This window comes from Oncorhynchus kisutch, linkage group LG6 (genome assembly GCF_002021735.2).
Source record: "Oncorhynchus kisutch isolate 150728-3 linkage group LG6, Okis_V2, whole genome shotgun sequence".
In the NCBI taxonomy this organism is placed as follows: Eukaryota; Metazoa; Chordata; class Actinopteri; order Salmoniformes; family Salmonidae; genus Oncorhynchus; species Oncorhynchus kisutch.
This window is the reverse complement of record NC_034179.2, coordinates 72,711,987-72,734,365: the sequence shown is the minus strand read 5'-3', so window position 1 is coordinate 72,734,365 and position 22,379 is coordinate 72,711,987. Positions and strand designations below refer to the sequence as shown.

The window sequence follows — 22,379 nt, the reverse complement described above, 5'->3', positions numbered from 1 at the left end:
TACATAAAATTCAATAAAGCTAAATCCATCACTATCACTGTATAATGTAGGCTATATGGTGAGGCCATTCAGCCAAGATGTGGCAGTCACGGATTGATTCCACCATCCTACTTGTTCTACATTTTGTATGTTGTGGTGCATTAAAATACCAGAAGACAAACTTGATGTCAGTCTGGATCTCAGTGGGAACTGAAAAATACCACCTCTCAGATTTCATTAACCCCATTATCATAGGGCCCCACCCTGTACTATAGGAGACCCAACACTCTCATACTTGCAACCCAAAACAAAAAAGCAAATATTTGTCAGTCTTATAATCAATATTTTTTGGACTGTCCTTACATCAGGAAGTATTTCCTTAATTGTCAACTGCATGATTATGGATACGCCTACATTAAAAATGTTTTTAAAAGCATTTACTTTATTATTCAATAGTGCACATTTTGATACTTTGATACAAAACGTTTGATTTATGGAAAAATGGTACAGTGGAACCCCTCTCTCCCCCAGTTGTATTTTGGCGTTGACTCTGTTACGTCAGCTGTTTCTCTGCTGTCCTGCAGTGTCCGTGTTTTTGTAGCTGAAAGTGTGAATAACTGACTCCGTTGCAATGGATAGTCGGATTTAGGAGAATACCTCAGCTTGGAAAGCATAAGAAATCTTACAATCCCACTCAAGTTAACCAAGGATACGGAATTAAACGTCTCTGCTTGGTAACTGCATTTCTATTTTCGGGTGGGATGGAAGGACACTTCTGCGTAATGGACTCATTTATGCAGTGGTTAGATCTCTGGCTAGCAAAGCTAGCTAATGTGCAAATGCTAACTATAAAAACAATCAGCTAGCTACAAGAAACGATTTGCATGAACGTCAGTGGATAGGTTGACTCGTTTAGCATATACAAATGCATTCCGTCAGCTTATTGTAATTTGTGTATTTTACTAAATCGAATCACTTAAAATGGATTAATGGATAGTTTACAAGCTAGCTAGCCAATTTAGCTAGCTGATTAGCTAGCTATGGATTGGTGTTGTGTTAGCTGACACGCTAGGTTTAGCTGTCCAGTTAAATCAACATAACACTTGTCTTTGAAAATGTGGTGACACGTATTTAATGGTAGTCAGTACTGTACCCCTAGTATGGGAAATATATCCCAGCAAGTTACTGTTAGCTAACGTTAGCTAACTAGCTAGTTGATGGGTTGAGATGTAACTTGACTTCCCAATTAAGATGTAGCACGAGACAGCTGAAAGTTAATTGTAGTTTTCTAGCTAGCTCAGCTCATTCCTCACAGGAAAGATCGTAATTTGACATTTATTGCATGAGGGGGTGCCCAACAAGTCAGGCAATCATGTCTAGTAAAGCCACGACTAAAGAGAAGAAATCTGGTAGCTTCAGCAAGAAACTCTTCAGACGAGGCTCTGTGCGCTCCGTGGGTAGTTTTATGGGCAGAGTCCTCAGGACCCTGTCAACCCTGTCCCATTTTGGATCAGATGGGCATGCTATTGAAGGTGACAAAGACGACGGGGGTTTCACATTATTCAAAACTGGAGGCAAAGATTCACCAGCTTTGGATGATAGTGACCGTTTCCTCGGAGAGAAGGTCCCTGGAGTGTCTGGTCTCAAAAACCATGGTAACACTTGTTTCATGAATGCCATCCTCCAGTGCCTGAGTAACACTGAACTCTTTGCTGAGTATTTGGCACTGGAACAATACCGGGGAGTCGAGGAAACGGATGAGGAGAAGGTGAAACCAAAGACAAACGGTGTGCATTTGGGGAGGAAGGGCCCTCATGACAGAGGCGAGGTGACAGAGCAGCTGTCTGGACTGGTCCGGGCCCTGTGGACATTTGAATACACCCCACAGCACAGCAGGGAGTTCAAAGTAAGTTGGTACAATGTATCATAAAGTAAGACTGCTTCTCTCACAGGACTGCAGTTGGTCCGCAGAATCAGCCTATACTACACATATTTGAAATGGTCAAATACATTTAGGCTAAATCATACTTCTGAGACTAGGCTATCACCAGAATTTTCAAGCAGTGTTGCTTGTGCTGTTTGTTGCAGAATGCGGTCTCAAAGAGTGCTTTGCAGTATAAAGGCAATGCTCAGCATGATGCCCAGGAGTTTCTGCTCTGGCTTCTGGACAGGGTACATGAAGACCTCAACAACCATCCCAACAACAGGCCTTCCATTAAGGTAAACTTTTGTTTGCGCATCATAGAGTTAGGGCCTACTAATGCAACTTCAGGAATGGTGGTAGTGGCCAGGTTAGCACAACGAGACAGCTAGTGATGTGACTCCGAGCTAGCAGTGAATGGAGCTGTACCTGAGGTTAGTCAGCAGTCGACGAGTTGACAGGAGGTGGCTGGCTAATTGTGATGTCCTTTGAAGCCTCATTCAGACATTCCAAACGGATTAACATTTGAGCAAGGGTAAGGGCCTGACATCCTGCAGGACAGATTTACAGACCTAACCCATTTCTGAACGCAGAGCCCCATATCAGGCATCAATCTTCCAGAGCACTGGAACAAACAAGTTAGGAGAGAGAGCTCACTTCCTTACTTTACGGAGTACTGACTGATTCACCTCCTAATGGGAGAATGAACAGGAAGTGATGGTGTTCTGTGTCCCTTTCCTGGATTGCTTCCCATCCGAAACAGTTTGGAACAGTTCGTGCATATATTATGGTGACATTTTATTTGTTTTGGTCATAGGCAAGGAGTTTTCAGCTGTTCGTGCTGACGTTTTATCTCGAGGCAAGCCAAAATGTGTAGCCGAAGTCTACGCCCCTTTGTCAGTGATTGGTCAACAGTAGGGATTCTTCAATGAAGAGTTTGTCATCACAAATCCTCTTCATTCAAATTTTGTTCACTTGAAAAGTAAAATTGTCCAACTTAGATCTCAGCAAAAACGTCAAAATGTAATGACAGATTTCTTCAGTTATCTTCGATGAATTCTGACTATGTTGAGGAAGTTTATACTGTCTACGGTGTCTTAAGATGGACAAACGGTACTGTTGTCACTTTCTCGTTTTAAAAGCAAAGGTCTTTTAAGGGAGTATGCGAGCACATTCGTTTGGATCACCTTAGGCGCCAGCCGAACCGAAGCATGAAGAAGACTTTAGACATGCAGAGTGAGAGACGTGACCTGAATAGACCCCACAGAGCTTTTGTTGATTAGTCTGCCTTGTCAAATGCTCATAGTTCCTTGAGGATAAGTCAGAGGAGCTGCACCGTCACAGGCAGTTTTGTTTTTATATTTTGGTCTCTTATCCTTTCAATGTTTTTCAGACAGCTTTGGATGCTCATTGACCTAGTGAATAGAATACAGCCTCAATATCCTAAATCGTCTAATATGCAGTACGAGCTCATCCACTCTGTTTTGTCCTATTAGCCACCAGTGGAAGAGGATGATGGGGGTCTAGAGGGGCCTTCTCTTCCGCTCTCTACCGGTTCATTTGTGCAAGAGCTATTTCAGGCCCAGTACAGGTAGGTCTTATTTGATGCTTACCCCTGAGGAGTTTTATAATCTCCATTCTGTTTATTCCTCATGACTTCTTTTGAGACAAATGAGTTCCCTTTCTTACCAACAGGTCGTCGCTCACCTGCCCACATTGCCAAAAACAGAGCAACACCTTTGATCCTTTCCTCTGCATCTCCCTTCCCATCCTCTTACCTCACACAAGGTGAGTACACACCTCTGCTGTGTTCCATCATTCGGTCTGGTGGGAGGAACAAGACTGTTGACAAGTGTTGAAATGTACATGTAATTTTTTATTTCACCTTTATTTAACCAGGTAGGCTAGTTGAGAACAAGTTCTCATTAACAACTGCGACCTGGCCAAGATAAAGCATAGCAGTGTGAACAGACAACAACACAGAGTTACACATGGAGTAAACAATAAACAAGTCAATAACACAGTAGAAAAAAAGTCTATATACATTGTGTGCAAAAGGCATGAGGAGGTAGGCGAATAATTACAATTTAGCAGATTAACACTGGAGTAATAAATGATCAGATGGTCATGTGCAGGTAGAGATACTGGTGTGCAAAAGAGCAGAAAAGTAAATAAATAAAAACAGTATGGGGATGAGGTAGGTAAATTGGGTGAGCTATTTACAGATGGACTATGTACAGCTGCAGCGATCGGTTAGCTGCTCAGATAGCAGATGTTTAAAGTTGGTGAGGGAGATAAAACTCTCCAACTTCAGCGATTTGTGCAATTCGTTCCAGTCACAGGCAGCCGAGAACTGGAAGGAAAGGCGGCCAAATGAGGTGTTGGCTTTAGGGATGATCAGTGAGATACACCTGCTGGAGCGTGTGCTACGGGTGGGTGTTGCCATTGTGACCAGTGATCTGAGATAAGGCGGAGCTTTACCTAGCATGGACTTGTAGATGAGACTACTTGAGACTGCGGTTCATTTCAATTTCCCAGGGTTGCAGAAGCAAAGTAAATAAGAACGAATGTTGTTTTAGTCTCCAAAATGGCATATTTGGCCCATCTGCAGACAAAACCAAGCCAGTAATTATGGGACTCTTCTATTTCTAAGTCAGTTTAAGGGCTACATGCCCAGACAAACACTCAATGGCTAAAGCAAAAAGGGAAATAGACTTACTTTTAAATCTGAAATGAAGATGTAGGCCTATGACTTTTTAGGAATATGTTAGGTTCTTTTCTGTCATAGTTTTAGTATTTTGAGTTTCATTATTTGTGCCTAGCAGTCAAAACCACCTTTATGCTCACTCAGCTGAGGATTCATAATGCTCCTAAACTGAGGTACCTGGGACACGCATGGCCTTTTTTGTCCTCATGATACAGTGATGTCCTCCGGCTGTAATCTGATTGATGACAGAATGTTGGTTCTCCAGACCAAGGCTCAATGGCTCACCACTCTGGCTTCACTACTACTTCTTCCTTCTCCCAGAAACACAATTCTGTTACTCAACTTTGGGTTATCAGTTATCACTAGTCTGAAGCATCTAGGTTATTTCTCTGAATAAAAATATTCTGTTAAGCCTCTTATGCCACTGTTTCTGGCAGTAGTTGAGCTGATGTGAAGACCGATCCTACATAACTGAAGTTCAAATGAGAGAAACTCAGAAATGGCAACCATCTTTAAAATGAGGGTTCTCCAGAATGTGGGGTGTCTCAAACTGAACTCCTGAAAAAGCTGCGTTGCTGTGCCTGCTGGCTAAATTCTTAGTGTCAGCTTAGAGTAGCACTGATCCACACAGTCACCAGAGGAATCCTGCTCTGTGCTCTCACAGAGTAATTACAAATTAGCAGTCTCCAAACAGTGTTGTAGCAGCATTACTAGGGGAGTTGGATACGTGTCCTCTCCTAGGAGGTTGATTATTGGACATAGTTGTGTTTAATTTGGCGAAAGTTGAGTTTGTCCGTTCTGTTATTTCCTGGCCTTTTTCAGTGGTTTTTATCTGTTGTTTTTGTAATTCCTTATATGGTGCCAATATTTGATCCCTGTCATTCCCATGTTTCCTCTCTCTTCCCAGGCCTCTGTATGTGACAGTGGTCTACCAGGGGAAGTACTCTCACTGTATGAGGATCGGCGTGGCCGTGCCCCTGAACAGCACCGTGTCCAGACTCCGAGATGCTGTGTCACGTGAGACCAAGATCCCCCTGGACCAGGTGCTGCTTCCTTCCTGCTCTCTTATCCCTAGCAGCCTCAGCTCTGTCTTACTAGGTTACATACACACAGAAGTTAACTTGATTGTTTTATTTTCTGGTGCTTCCTAGCTACTAAGGATTTCAAAGGAATGTTATCTGAAAAGAACAGTAAAGGAGCACCCTATTTAGGCATACTTTCCTCCTTTAATGATTCATCCCTGGGTAATAGTCTGATTGTACCAGCAGGTGTGCCCATTTCAGTATTAATAACTGCTTTACAGTGTTGTCGTAAGTACTATTAGGCTAGTGCATCATCGTCTCTTTAATCAGGATGAAGGGATCACTGGAACAGAGCCCATTTTATCGAAGATCAACAGAACTGATGCCTTGGGTTTGATGTGGCTGAAACTTTCATACAGTGCTGTCATTGGATTACATTAAGCAGAACACTAGTGTGTGTGAGATCCTGGTCTGAATAAGAAAAGTTGTCATGATTGAGGGATAGGGCAAGGACTCCAGGAGAAAGGGAGGAGGTTTTCAATCATGGTGTGTAGTCTTCCATATTTACCATTGTTCTGTATTTGCAGAAGAGGTAGGCCTATACACTGTAGAGAATATTGATGTTGTTTATTTATGTTCTGTAATTCATTCACTGAAATGGGCATGGCCTAACTCTAATCTGTTTCACCATCATATCTGAATAAAAGGTTTCAGTGTTGACTAAATGGCAGCAGCGTATTGATTTGTTTTGGCCATCTCCGCATCCCTCTGATTCAGTTTGTTTTGACGGAGATGTACTACGACGGTTTCCATCGCTCCTTCTGTGATGACGACGACGATCTCGATATCATTCAGGAGAGCGATTCCATCTTTGCCTTTGAGACGCCTGAGATGTTCAGACTAGAGAACATTCGAACCAAGAGAGGTACCTCTTCACTATTCATCTACTGTTGATATCACATTATTCAATACGTTTTGGGCATTTCTCAATGGAAGTTTTTTTTGGGGTAGTGTACTTGTCATGCATTCTCTAATGTAAATGGAAGTATTGACTGAATATCAATGACCGATTGGGATTTGAAATCCAGGGAGTCTCCTTGCCAACCTGAACCAGAACAACTTAAAGTTTGGGAATGAGATGAGCAGGACTCCATCTTTCATGCAAGGAGCCGTGATTCCTGCCACTGCGTCGGCCAATAAGAACACAGGGGCCGAGAAGATGGTCCTGCTGATCTGTAACCGAGCCTGCACCGGTCACCAAGGGAGGAGGTACTATAGAGATGAAATACTAATAATATTGACTGCGATGTTGGAATTGTATTTCTATGGGTACTACTGCCCAGTGTTTTCAACTGTCCTCTGAAACCGTACACCATGCAGGTCATATGATATTTGTTATATTAAAATATACTTGGGAGTCTGTTAACAGGAGAATATCATTCCCTCTGTTCCAGGTTTGGTCTTCCATTTGTTCTGTACATGGATCGCACTGTTACCTGGGATATCCTGCAGAAGGAGATCCTGGAGAAGATGCATCACCTGCTCAGGCCAGGAGTTTACATTCAGGTGGGTGGAGGATAGTGAATGGAAACACAACCCCACAGAAAGCAGGTCAACAAAATAAATCATGATATGGCAAAAGAGTCTGAATTACAACCTGTGTAGGCTTTCACTAGTAGGCACTGTGGTTTACTGCATTTAACCCCCTAGAGTTGATCAATTACAAAACAAAACAAATCCCCATCAAAATCCGTCAGTTTAAGCTAGAGATGTTTTTTTCGCCTTGGAATGCCTCTCAATCCACTGTATCCACCAGTGTCGCACTTCCGCATCTGCGGTGAACGGTGACAGAGCTAGAGCGGTGTTTGTCAGACCATGAGACATCGTGAAAATTGTTCTTCTCACGAAAAGGTCTGTAGCATCTGAACAGTTTGACCTAGAAACTATTATGACCACTCTATGCAAAGTAAGACTCCCACAAACTGTTTTGTTTATGACCCCCACAAGTGTCTCAGGACTCGTCTGAAGATAACCAGGTACTGGTTCAACGAAACGAATGGAAGTATGAACGGTAGTTCTGAGCCTACACAAAAAAGGGGTTAAATATGTGTATAAAAATATATATATACACTACTGTTCAAAACTTTGGCTCACTTAGGGTCACTTTTCCTTGTTTTCCATGAAAACATAAATGAAATGAGTTGCAAAATGAATAGGAAATATAGTCAAGATGTTGACAAGGTTATAAATAATGATTTTTAATTGAAATAATAATTGTGTCCTTCAAACTTTGCTTTCTTCCAAGAATCCTCCATTTGCAGCAATCATAGCCTTGCAGACCTTTGATATTCTAGTTGTCAATTTTTTGAGGTAATCTGAAGAGATTTCACCCCATGCTTCCTGAAGCACCTCTCACAAGTTGGATTGGGTTGATGGGCACTTCTTACGTTCCATACGGTCAAGCTGCTTTCACAACAGCTCAATAGGGTTGAGATCCGGTGACTGTGCTGGCCACTCCATTATAGACAGAATACCAGCTGACTGCTTCTTCCCTAAATAGTTCTTGCATAGTTTGGAGCTGTGCTTTGGGTCATTGTCCTGTTGTAGGAGGAAATTGGCTCCAATTAAGTGCCATCCACAGGGTATGCCATGGTGTTGCAAAATGGAGTGATAGCCTTCCTTCTTCAAGATCCCTTTTACCCTGTACAAATTTCCGACTTTACCACCACCAAATCACCTCCAGACCATCACATTGCCTCCACCATGCCGGACAGATGGCGTCAAGCACTCCTCCAGCATCTTCATTTTTTCTGCGTCACACAAATGTTGTTCTTTGTGATCCGAACACCGTAGATTCGTCTGTAAATAACACTTTTTTCCAATCTTCCCTTTTTCCAAACTTCCAGTGTCAGTTCTTTTGCCCATCTTAATATTTTATTTTTATTTGCCAGTCTGAGATATGGCTTTTTCTTTGCAACTCTGCCTAGAAGGCCAGCATCCCGGAGTCGCCTCTTCAATCTTGAAGTTGAGACTGGTGTTTTGAGGATACTTTTTAATGAAGCTGCCAGTTGGGGACTTCCGAGGCGTCTGTTTCTCAAACTAGACACTTATGTACTTGTCCTCTTGCTCTGTTGTGCACCGGGGCCTCCCACTCCTCTTTCTATTCTGGTTAGAGCCAGTTTGCACTGTTCTGTGAAGGGAATAGTACACAGCGTTGTACGAGATCTTCAGTTTCTCGGCAATTTCTCACATGGAATAGCCTTAATTTCTCAGAACAAGAATAGACTGACGAGTTTCAGAAGAAAGTTCTTTGTTTCTGGCGATTTTAAGCCTGTAATTGAACCCACAAATGCTGATGCTCCAGATACTCAACTAGTCTAAAGAAGGACAGTTGTATTGCTTCTTTAATCAGAACAACAGTTTTCAGCTGTGCTAACATAATTGCAAAAAGGTTTTCTAATGATCAATTAACCTTTTTAAAATGATACTTGGATTAGCTAACACACCGTGCCATTGGAACACAGGAGTGATTGTTGCTCATAATGGGCCTCTGTACGCCTGTGTAGATATTCCGTTAAAAATCTGCCGTTTCCAGCTACAATAGTCATTTACAACATTAACAATGTCTACACTGTATTTCTGATCAATTTGATGTTATTTTTATTGGACCAAAAATGTGCTTTTCTTTCCAAAACAAGGACATTTCTAAATAACCCTAAACCTTTGAACGGTAGTTTGTTTCCTGAGTTTTTTTTATGTCCTAGATTTAGGACAGACACTTCAAAACCTTGTTTCTTCCAATTCATTTTTTGACTCTCCTTTTTGCCATTCTTAAATGTTTTATTCAATGCGTTTCTATGGGCTTTAGTAGTAAAGGCCAAAATCATAATTTTATCAAATACATTTTTTATATTTTATACATAAAAGGGTCCTAAAATTCAAAATCAACTAGCTAAATGATCCATAGTATGACCATCTTAAAACAATTTCATATGTCAGTTTAGCACCCCCTATCCTGTCTTAGACTCTAAAGAAATAAACAGTTGATTCCCATGTAACGGCATGTTAGACGTTTAAGTTGCCTCATTGGCTAGAATGTTGTTGGTCTGGTTTGAAAAGCACGGCCGTGGCAACATGTCTATACGTAGCAGTCAGGTGGTGGGAATAGGGATAGTGAGTAACTAAAGTCCTGATATTATCTGCAGGTGGGGCCCTTCAGCCTACGAGTGGTTGGTGTGGTTGGCATCACATACCTCCTGCCCCAAGAGGAGCAGCCTCTCTGTCACCCAACAGTGGAAAGGTCAGTCTCCTTGTTATTCCTGGTCCTCTGTAGCTCAGTTGGTAGAGCATGGTGCTTGCAACTCTAGGTTGATACATTTTTTCATTAAACCTCAAATGCAATAAGTTTGCATTTCCTGATGCACAGGAAAAGTCTCTGTAGCAACTGTGATCAAATTAAGAAAGCACATCTGTACGTAAAAAAATGTATGCACTCATGACAGTAAGTCGCTTTGGATAAAAGTGTCTGCTAAATGGAATATTTTATATTATTATTCAACTGTAGCTCTCAACCAGGGTCATGTTCAGTAGGGCACATAGCACAACGTTTCTCACCAGAAAAAGGACATTTGTGTTCAGGTATTATCTCCCCTTTTCAAAATGTTATCTTCCTACTGAACACCACCTCCTCTCACCAATTCACAATTTTGTTTACAGTTTACTGCCTCCTTGTAATCCTTTAACCACACTTGAATGCCAGATCAGATGCTCTGATGTCACCAGAACAGTTAAATGGCGTGCCTTTACATGTTTTGGTATCTGTTTCTTCACACACTGCTTGCTCAGCAGGTTTGGTTTATAGTTTGTACCAGTTGCTGATTCAATTGAATAGAATGGTAGTTTGTCACACAGTACACACACTAAAAAGCTGGGTAGATATGTGTACAGCAGGCAAAAAGACAGCCCCACGGGTAATGTAAATCCTATTCACTTAGATTTGTAGTGTTTTGAAGATAAGAGGAATACAGCTTGTTGGTTGATATGTGTTTAAGTTGTGAAACTGGCTTATTCTCGTTTTTCCTCAACATAATCTTTCCTTGGCAGAGCGTACAAGTCCTGTGGCCAGGGGGGGCCGCCGCACGTCAAGATAGTGGTGGAGTGGGACAAAGAGACCAAGGATTAGTGAGTGAACGCTGCACAACAATATTACTGGTTCTCTGCATTTCTTTGATAAACGCCATGTTTCTGGGGGTTTGTGGTGACATTTATCCTGCAGGGAAATACATGACCATAAATTATCCCCATAAAGCCACTAGGGATGGGGACGGTTATTAGAATATTAGAATATCCAAACAGACGTTAGTACTCAATTACTTGCGAGGGTATTCATTTAAAAAAATGTATATATAGGCTAGGCTTATTTTAATGAAAAGACTGTCTCTAATGTAATTATCTATGTGACATTGCTACATGCAAGGATAGACCATGACATTAGACATTTGAATAAAACAACAGTTTTTAATGAGCTTTTATGAGTGCGCTCCATTTAAAAAAAAATAATCTGTACCGTTAGCCTACACACTTTTCACGAGTATAGCTTGTTATTGTCGGTCAATCAAAGCAGCACTACCATCAAAGGCTCCATGTGTACCAAGTGAAGTTGGAGCGGTACATTTTGAACCTCATAACTTTTGGGAAAAAATCTATACTCAACAAAAATATAAACACAACATGTAAATTGTTGGTCGCATGTTTCATTTCTTATGGGCAGGTGGGACGGTAGCCTGGCCAACATCCGGTGAAAACACCAAATTCAAATATTTAGCATTCTTGAAAATATGTTATACATCAAAATAAAGCTTAGCTTCTTGTTAATCCAGCTGCTGTGTAAGATTTCAAAAAGGGCTTTACAGCGAAAGTAAACCATGCGATTATCTGAGGATAGCGCACCGCATACAAACACATGAAAATCATATTTCAACCACGCAGGTGTGCGTCCCAAAAATGTCAATTTATTTGGCGTGTTTGATTCAGAAATACACCGGTTTCAACTCGCCCAACATGCCTACAAAGTATCTAATAAGTTACCTGTAAACTTGGTCCAAACATTTCAAACAACGTTCCTAATCCAACCTCAGGTACCCTAAAACGCACCAAAACAGTAGAGTCCACCTGGAGTGACACTTACAATGAATAGGACTACTTCTTCAATTCTCAAAAGAAAAACATTGAACAATTTCTAAAGACTGTTGACATCTAGTGGAAGCCATAGGAACTGAAACCAGGTTCCTAATAATAAGGGTATCCCATAGAAAACTATTGGAAAATCGTATGACCTCAATTTATTTCTTCCCCTGGATGGTTTGTCCTCGGGGTTTCGCCTGCCAAATCAGTTCTGTTATACTCATTATTTTAACAGTTTTAGAAACTTGAGTGTTTTCTATCCACATCTACCAATTATGTGCATATCCTAGCTTCTGGGCATGAATAACAGGCAGTTTACTTTGGGCACGCTTTTCATCCCCTACCCAAGAGAGGAAATGAAAGATCCCAGAAAAGTTCTATATGCACAAAAAGCTTATTTCTCTCAAATGTTGTGCCCAGAGTGATCATTACACAGGTGCACCTTGTGCTGGGGGAAATAAAAGACCACTCTAAACTTTGCAGTTTTGTCACACAAGACAATGCCACAAATGTCTCAAGTTTTGAGGGAGAATGCAATTTGCATACAGACTGCAGCAATGTCCACAAGAGCTGTTGCCAGAGAGTTTAATGTTCATTTCTCCGCTATGAGCCGCATCCATCGTCGTTTTAGAGAATTTGTCAGTACGTCCAAACGGCCTCACGACCACAGACCACATGTAACCATGCCAGCCCAGGACCTCCACATACGGCTTTTTCGCCTGCTGGATCATCTGAGACCAGCCACTTGGACAGCTGATGAAACTGAGGAGTATTTTTCTCTAATAAATCCCTTTTGTCGGGGACAAACTCATTCTGATTGGCTGGGCCTGGCTCCCAAGTGGGTGGGTTTATGCCCTCCCAGATCCACTGGGCAGGGACCCACTGTGCCCCTGCCCAGTCATGTGAAACTATAGATTAGGGCCTAATGAATTTATTTCAATTGACTGATTTTCTAATATGAACTATAATGTTGTAAAATCGTTGAAATTGTCACGTTGCGTGTTTTTTTTTAAAAACGTATGTATTTTGATTATCCAGATATTCGAATAGTGAAAAGATGTTAAATGCCCATCCCTTAAAGCCAACAAATATTAATTTCAACAAAATATATTGTTTGTCTAAAGACAGGGGTGAGAGAGTATAGCAGACGAGGCACTTTGATGTTTGCTTTTTTAAGGCAAAAGTCTGCATGCTTCAGTTTGGCGGGCGCCTTGCCGAACTCTGCTTGGCAAACCTGAACGAGTGTGCTTGCATACTCTTTTAAATACCTTCGCTTGATAAATAAGAAGAAAAAAAACAGCAATAGTACTGTTTGCACATTTTGAGATGCCGAAGCTAGTATACACTTCCACAAAATAGTCAGAATGAATCGAAGATAACACAAGAAATCTGTAATTCATTTTGACGTTTTTGCCCGAGGAGTTCATATTCAAGCAATTTTACATTTAACTAAGATGTCTGGTGCAGTATTTATTTCTGAATTAAAAAAATGTGCATGAAAACAAGCCGTCTCTCGTTGAATGACAAACGCTTTGTTGAAGAATCCCTACTGTTGACCAATCACCGATGAAGGGGTGTAGACTTCGCATAACGACTTCGGCTCCGTTCGCCTACCGACTTCGGGTCAGTTCGGCTACTGTGCCCAAACATCCGAAAAAACCCTTACTGAACTCCAAAACTAACAGAAACGTCACATAATGCCATCATAATATATGCACAAACTCTTAGGAACTGTTTCGGCTGGGAAGCATGCGGGTGCCTTTAGACATTTGGAGACAGGATAACATAAAGGAATGAAATCCTTAAGTATTAGACTACCTAGCAATACCCACATATTGGGAAGTGTCAGATTTAGTATTGTGTGTTAGGATAGGAGGCAGTGTGTTGAGTGATTTGATTGGCTGACTGTGATTCTCCTTCCATGCAGTCTGTTTGGGCTCACTGAGGAAGAGTACATCCCTGATGCTGAGAGTGTGTATCTGCACAGAGAGCAACACCATCAGCCCCAGGCCTGCACCCTCGCTCAGTGCCTCCAGCTCTACACCAAAGAGGAGCAGGTAACACTGGAGTACACACACATTGTGTTGGTATCACAAGGCCACACACAATGGCTGTCGATGCATTTATATGCTGTTGTATGTATTTAAACAAGAAAAGAGACTTGGAAAAAGGAACATTCTCTTCTTACCAGAGGGTTTGTTTATTATTCCACAGCTGAATATCCAATAGCCTTTCATTTTGTTGAAATGCTGAGGGTGCTGGATATTCTGCCCCTAATTCTATGTTTGAAATACAGCATTTTTATAATGGCTTCTCTCTGCCTGGAAGGACACCAGATAGACTGAATATACACTGTGGTTAGCAGAGGCTGGAGTTGGTCAGTTTAAGAACTGGCACTGGTCACAGAAATGAGGGTGCTGTGAAAACATGGAGTAGATCAGTCAGGAACTCCCTCTGTGAGTGAGACTGATTTAAAAGCACTGCGGTGGGGAGCTTTTCCTTGATGGCTGTGTGTGTGTGTGTGTGTGTGTGTGTGTGTGTGCGCGCATGGGTGGGCTGTCTCTGTTCCAGCTGGCCCCGGATGATGCCTGGCGCTGCCCACATTGCAAGCAGCTGCAGCAAGGCCGCATCAAGCTCAGCCTGTGGACCCTGCCTGATGTGCTCATACTGCACCTCAAGAGGTTCAGACAGGTACTGCAGCAACAACAAAGCATTCAGCACCCCTTCCAATTCCCCACTGAGAATTGTGTCCAATCATTCCTGTTTTGTTTTTGTAACGGTAGTTCCTCATGCTTTGGGCGGCCCGACTGGTTCCTATTCTTGGTTTGCCTTCAGTCAGTGTTGCTTGTTCTGTCTTGTCCATGTTCAGTCACTACCACTCAGTCTTACCCGGTGACCTGTCACCTGCCTGTCTGAGGCATGTGTAGCGACAGTTCAGTTTACTGGGTACTGTGTTTAATGCTGTGTCCTGAAGGAAGCTGACAGGAGGGTGAAGATGCAGAACATGGTGCGGTTCCCTCTGCTTGGCATGGACATGGCTCCTCACATGGTGAAGAGGTCCCAGAGCAGCTGGAGCCTGCCCTCTCACTGGTCACCATGGAGACGACCCTACGGCCTGGGGCGTAACCCTGACGACTACCTGTACGACCTGTACGCCGTCTGCAATCACCACGGAAACATGCATGGAGGCCACTACACAGGTAAGACCGGTGGTTTAGCAGTAAGGTTGAGTTGAGTTGAGTTTATTTTTATTTTTACAGGGACAGTGCACATTAATCAACATTTCAGTAAAAGTGCCGGTTTTAGCCAACCGGCTAATTTTCAACCGCAGTCCCTGGGCAGGTTATTAAAAACAATTACAATATAGACAATAGCAACATAGAACAAGCAAGACATAGCAACATAGGACAAGCAAGACATAGCATACAGACAGAGCAACATAGGACAAGCAAGACGTAGCATACAGACAGAGCAGCATAAAACAAAAAGCAGCAAGACAAAATTCATAAAAGCAACAAAGTGTTTCCACACCTCACAAGCTACAGACAACAGACAACATGGAGTGGCAACACACAGCTAGGGACCATGTTCACAAATCTGATTGACCTTTAGCCATGTCTTCAAGCATTTTGTGAAAGTGTGATATGTGGTGCAGTTATGTGTGTCTGATGGCAGTGTATTCCAGACATGGGAAGCTCTCACAGAGAATGCAGATTTACTAAAGGTGCTTTTCCTTAGGGGAACTATACAGTCACCCCTATACAGGTGGTAGTAGTCACTGACTGGAGGTAGATGGATAGGAAAATAACACTACATTCTGACAGCTTCTTCACCATCACCCTAAATCTCTTGTTCTTCTAACCCCCAGCTTACTGTAAGAACTCTGTTGACGGCCAGTGGTACTGCTTTGACGACAGTGAGGTCCAGCCCGTCGCTGATGATGATGTGTGTCAGCAGACGGCCTACATCTTGTTCTACCAGAGGAGGAACACGATCCCCTCCTGGTCCGCCAACAGCTCCGTAGCAGGTCAGTGGTGACTTGGAGTGTGGGATTTTCCTGACACTAATGTTTCGTTAAGATGGTGTATTACGTGGTGCTACAGGAGAAATGCCATTAAGTGACATTAAAACTGTTTGTCCACTCTTAGTTGGACAGTAGCATCAATATCTTGTTTATCTTTGTGAGATCTGAGGGTTTGACTGTCGTGTCTATCTGTGCCAGGCTCCACCAGCTCATCTCTGTGTGACCACTGGGTGAACCGTCTCCAAGGCAGCAGGCCGGCCAGCCTGGCTTCCGGGGCCTCCTCCAGGCGCACCTCTCTGGCCTCCCTGGGCGAGTCGGTGGAGTTCACCACAGGGGACCGCAGCGAAGATGACGGTCAGATACACTGGGTTTCTCTATCTTCACCTCTTTTGCCCTCCTCTCTCCCTCCTTTAGCTAGTTATTTCTAACCTTACAGGATCTGTTACTATGCCCAGTTGAGAGAAAGGGGCATTAAATTATCCTTTCATTGAGTCTAGTGCATTAGTGTAAACTCATTTATTTGTATCTATTTAGGTGGATTTTCGACCCGTCCCTTTGTTCGGAGCATCCAGCGTCAGAGCTTGTCTTCCAGGTCATCTATCGCCAGTCCTCTGGCCTTCAGTGAGAACAGCATGAAGCCCTCCTGGTCCCTCTCTGCCAAGCTCCATATGAGGTCCAACTCGCCCTCACGCTTCTCCCTGGACTCACGCTCCTCTCCCCCCTTGGAGAGGATAGGAGAGAGGGGAGAGGCCTGTGATGACAAGGTATCCACGTCTTGCTTCGGTAGCTACAGCCGGCATGAGCGCTACCCTGGTGGCAGGGCCCCTTTGGCCATGATGGAGGGGAACAGCACCGACCAGGACCATGGCAGGAGGATCCTAGACGAAGTCTACTGCAGGGCCCCCACGCCGGCCGATAAGAAGAGCTCCAAGAGTGACCCGACGGACAACAACAACCAGATAACAGCCCTGAACCAAAACGCACAAGCCCCCCTGTCGAAAGAGCAGAAACGCAAGAGCAGCACCGCCGGATCTGCCCCAAAGTTAGAGAGCGCCAGGTCCAAAAAGAGTTCCATCAAGTCTGAGCCAGAGAAAAACTCCAAGAAGCGCCAGTGTTCGTCCTCCACCCCCAAATCCTCTACATCCCAAATGTCTTCCAGCCCTGTGGTAAAGGGCCCCAAGGCGACCACCTCTAAAGACAAGACCACCAGCAGCGGCAGTGCTACGCCCGCCAGGACCCCGTCAAAAAAGAAAGAGTCTTTGTCTTCCAAGGGTCCTGTCTCGGCAGATGGAACCCCCCAGCGCAAGCAACGCATCTCCACACCGCTGTCCTCCGCTTCCCCCTCCCCCACCATAAAGAAGAGTGCCTCTGGCCTTGAGAAGACCACCTCTGGTCGGAAGAAGCTGCTGGAGAGGAGCTGCAGTCGGGACTCGGGGTTAGTAAGCCCTCTGGTTGATAGACCACGCTGGGGCAGCAACGCTGCAGCCCGGACCCCCACCAAGACTACTGCGGAGGGGGTCCGTCCAGGGAGGATGTTTTTGCGGAGTTCCATCAGCAGCTCCTCTGTCACCAGCCTGCGCTCCCCCAGTGTCTCCTGCAGGGACCCTAGGCACAGCAGCAAGTCAGAGGACAAGGGCCTGTCGTTCTTCAAGAACGCCCTGCGCCAGAGAGAGTCACGTCGGTCGGCCGATCTGGGTAAGACCAGCATCCTGGCCAAAAAGGCATCTGAGAGGACAGCCAGGCGGAGCGTTCAGGAGGGGGATGGGTCGGCCAGTGCCTCAGAGCATCATGTGAACAAGGTTGTCATTGAGGTAAAGGAGTCCTCCAAGCCCTCCACCCCAGTCAGACGCTCTCTGTTGCCTGTTATAGGTAAATCCAAGTCTTCCACTTCTGAATCCAGTCTTAATTCTCCCCCCAATGGGAAAAAGCCTCTTGAGAAGCAGGCGTCCTCCAGAAATCTTTCTGCCAGCATGCAGTCTTCTGCACGCCCAACACAGAAGCCTCAATGACGTCATATATCGATAGCAGTCTCGTTGTTTTATGTATGCAGCATTTTCTTTTCCGTGTGCCTAAGATATAAATATATATAGATTGAGAGAGTATATAATATACATATATATACTTGTGTGTGTGTGTGTGTGTATATATATATATATATATATATATATATATATATATATATATATATATATACACACACACGTATTTTTCTTTTCATAAGCAAGATGTAAATGATCAAAAGCGCCTTTCTATCCTGTCATGGAACCAAATCATTGCCTTCGGCAAAGTATGGTATTAGTCTACTACTGTACACAAAACTGAATAGGAATGTTTTAAGATAGCACTTTGTAAATAGAGTATGGAATATTTTTCCCCAGAACAACGCTATATACAGTAACAGTTAATAAAAAATCTATTACTGTCAATTTTTATGTATTACATTTACTTGGTTTAAAAAGGTCACGTGAAACTAGAGTAACGGGTCTAGGACTTGACATTTATTAAGGCTGTAAGGGTACACTAGTCTGAAGATATTTTGTGGAGTAGTCTAAAATGTTACTCCTTTTCTACACCTGGTGCTGTTCAAAGGGCAATACTGGCACTGTTTGAAATATTTAAAATGCTGAGGTTCTGAAGAAAAATATATATATATATCTATGTCGGGTCAGCAACAGGCGTCCTGTGGTGCGAAACCAGCCAGGAAGTGATTTTTGGGGGGGTTTGGGGGACTACCCAAAGTTTTTAGTATAAACAAATATATGTATATATTTTGGGAATTGTTTTTGGTCAAATAATGTGTTTAGTTTAGGAGCTCTGTTTCCAAGTATTCTCTTGAATAAAAAAAAAGAGACGTGATCGTGTCTCAATGTAATCAAGGTATGAAATGATTGTTCTCAAATACAATCTGTTTTTGGGCTTAGTTATGGTCAGTTTGCAGTGTACAAATTATTCTAAATATGTTCCGGCCCCCGACCATCCGCGGCTGAATCTAGTTGCCTACCCCTGATCTATGTGTTCAGTTATCAGTCCTGGTAGCACCTCTCAACCTGTGGTACCTCATGAGAGATTAACGTTTCTGCCATGTATGGAATAGCAGCCAGAGGCTGCTGTATAGTACTGATAAAATCCAACACCGCTCATTTAAGTTGAACATTTGTGCTTATTTTGCCTTTGTCCTGTCTTCGGATGAAGTCAATTCAATCTAAATAACGCACACTGCACTGAACGTTTTGCTATTTGCTGTTACTTGAAGCATACCTACGTAACTGTACCACTGTCAGGCCCTGCATGGGGATGTTCTCCTTAGTTGAATGATAGTTTGACGAGTCATTTCAGTCAGATCTGGTGCCACCCCCATATCTGCAAAGCTTTTCTAGCCTTTGACCTGTTACTGAACTCTCCCTGTGTCTTGCTGTAACCCGTTTGGTAATCTACCATGCCCAAGCCTTTCAGTGCAATAGTTCTCAAGACTGTTCATCAGTCTTACCTTCTATGTTAAATATGATAACTTTAATTATGATTTTAAGATACCAGGGTAAACATTTTTTGGTGGTCTGCTTGTAACATATTGAAATCTTCAGATACCCTTCTACTGAAATGGCATTTAACACATTTTGTAATATTTCGCTTGCCGACAATGTAAGAGACCCAGTTTCTCCAGGGTCTTGAGATTTGTTATCTCTAACCTACTGCACCAAGTTTAATATTAAACCCCAGTGCAGACATTTTGCTGCCAAAAGCTACAGTCTGTCTGAAAATGAAACCCCCACTGTTACATGTGAACTATTAACATATTAATGATTGTGTAGGGGCTCAGCAACAGCCTGACAACCTGTCACTTGTTATTGTTGCCCATGGCTACACTGTCATTAAGTGAGCTGCTGCTGCTGCAAACACTGGTGAAATGGTGGGCTTTTGATCCAATAACAGCGCTAGCTCACTGAATTACTTTGCCTTGACCTGAGGGGTATACTACAAAACAGAATCAATGAATTAGCCAGCTAACTTTGATAAGCAACCAGAAATAACTTGATTTTATGGTTAGTTATAGCATACCCATTTCAAACGTAACTTTTTGTTTTGTAGAAAGATTTCAGAATATTTATGCAAGTTAGCTGGCTAACTCCATGATCCTGCTTTGTATATTACCCTTCTGAAGACTTGTGTTGATTTAATGTCTTGGCCTAGACTCTAGTTTATCATGATCTTGAGTCTCACTGATGACCCGGGTTCCAAACCTGTTCGGTTACATTCTCCTGTTGCCATGTTACGAATACATTTTACCACATCTTTCACAAAATAGACATAAAAAATATTCTCAACGTTTAGGTGATGAAAAGCTTTATTTTATGGCCCATCCTCATCTTTGAATATATTTTATTTGTGAAATCAGCTTTCACAGAGTAATCAGCTGCCTGCAACAATATTATCCTTTTCGGCTTTTAAGTAGATGGTTGTGCCACTGTGATGTCAATCGATGGAAACAACCATTTCAACACTGTGGAAAGCAGTATTGCATGATAACTCTAACGCATGCATGTCCTTAACTATGCAATAGATTGTTGCTATGTGAACCAGAGAGTAAATGTACAATATATCCTATCTTCCAAATGCCAGCAATGGAGAGCATGGTTAGTGTCTTCCATTGCTTTAATTGCACACGTATGTTTTAGGGTTTTAATTTTTAATTGTTATTATTTCTTTTACATGTGAGAATGTTACCACATTGCGAAACGGATGTAACCCAAAATCTTTAAGATGCTGAACATTTTGTATTTGTCTTGTTTTCTAACTTAAGTTTACACTAAATGGATTTAGTCTTAAGATTGTTTTAAGGGATTGTCTCTATCTTTTCTTTTTACATTCATGTTCATTATGTCAATATATGTTAATTGTTTTCCACTATGCTGGAGTACGTGTTCAAAGGGTGCTCTCTTTTTAAAGAGCAGGTTATCAGTCTTCCTCTTGTTCACCAGCAAGGACTTCATTATTAACACTACAGAAACTACAGATGGACTCCATCTTTAGCCCAGTCATCTCATGTGTTGCCTGTGCACTCTGCTCTCATTTCACTTTTCTATGAACTGGTTGACTGTTTGATTTAGCTATGAAAGGCATGTCAGTTAATGGATGAATGTCATTATTAAGCAATGGGAGTGTTTTCCATTTTGTTTTTAAAGAACACTTTTTCGTCTTGTTGTAGTTGCCATAAAGACACCTGTTGTGGCATAGACTAGTACTCGGGCAGGGCTCTCAAACCCTGTTCCTGGAGAGCTAACCTCCATGTAGGTTTCTGCTTCAACCCCAGTTGTAACCTGATTCAGCTTATCAACCAGCTAGTTGTTCTAGATGAGGGTTGGAGGGAAAACCTACAGGATGGTAGCTCTCCAGGAACAGGGTTGGAGAGCCCTGGTCTTGGACATCTGACATAGTTAGTGGTAGCTAATTAGATCGTGTAAATCAGTCATATGGAATTTGATTCATTCTTCTCTCCTTGATTGACACACTGGACTGTAGATACTGACTACCTAATAGTACCAGGCAGCAGCCCACGTTTCTACAATACTACAATAACACTATCTTAGTGGTTATCTGTACAGTTGTAGTCTTCTGGAAGTTGTTCAAAAAGAGTCCGGGAAAATATTTGAGGATGAAATAAGTTTTGGAAAGTGCATGAGACTGCGTCAAACCTTTTTATGTTAATTTATTTGTATGTTTTGTTTATGACGTATATGCACTTTTAATATGCATTCTTTTCTCCTTTTTTTTAAATGTATTTCTTTGAAAGAGACATTTTGTTGGTTTACCAATGCAAAAACATGTCAAATGTAATAATTAAAAAAATGTAAAGCAGTGTTATATTGTACATGGTCCCTTTTTTTAATACACATCTTTTACATATCTCCAGTATTCTGAAATAATGTTGTGTGACCCACTAGAGGGAGCTTGTCTCCTGTGAAAGTTTCTGCTTTGCACTGTAAAGCCAGTTCATTGGAGATCAGTTGTCCAACTGAATATCCTAAAACGGGTCAAATTTATTTGGTATAATTCTACAGTGTCATGTAATTAGCCTACTACTTAATTGTGGGATTATTTACATAATTGTTTTTTTCTCATTGTGAGGGTATACCTGGTTCCTTCCTCCACCCCTGACCCCGCCTTACATTGCATTACGACAAATCAAATGCATGTACCGCAATTCATTTGAAAGTGCTGATTCCATTCAGTCAGAAAAAGCTGAGCCTTTAGCAGGGTGCTGACTGCTAAATATTTACAGTAGTGCTTGATGTTGGCACGGAGTTACATTTCCAACCAGATCGTCAGGATTGTCCACACTCCTCCTGCAACAATCCAGAGCCTATGCAGAGCCTTTTGTTACTTAGAACCCAACAGTCAACATTGACAGCATGAACTGCATATGATGGTGTTTTTTGCGTGATACATAAAAAATTAATAAATACGTATCTCCCATCCTCCCCCTTCCATTATAGATTTTGGTGGTGGTGGTGTATGGACTTGGTGAGTGTGTATGAGATCATGCTC

General features: G+C 42.4%; 1 protein-coding gene across 1 annotated transcript; it reads left to right on the top strand.

The window, feature by feature from the left end:
• Positions 1-438: 438 nt before the first annotated feature.
• On the top strand, positions 439-21,692 carry LOC109893384 (ubiquitin carboxyl-terminal hydrolase 31-like). The gene is made up of 16 exons (XM_031827391.1): positions 439-1,885; positions 2,068-2,199; positions 3,397-3,491; positions 3,596-3,688; positions 5,515-5,650; positions 6,407-6,554; positions 6,718-6,898; positions 7,084-7,195; positions 9,835-9,929; positions 10,733-10,810; positions 13,740-13,869; positions 14,384-14,503; positions 14,787-15,012; positions 15,681-15,839; positions 16,035-16,190; positions 16,371-21,692. Exons 1-16 carry the CDS (start codon positions 1,322-1,324, stop codon positions 17,843-17,845), a joined length of 3,900 nt encoding a protein of 1,299 aa, XP_031683251.1. The 5' UTR covers positions 439-1,321; the 3' UTR covers positions 17,846-21,692.
• Positions 21,693-22,379: the final 687 nt, after the last annotated feature.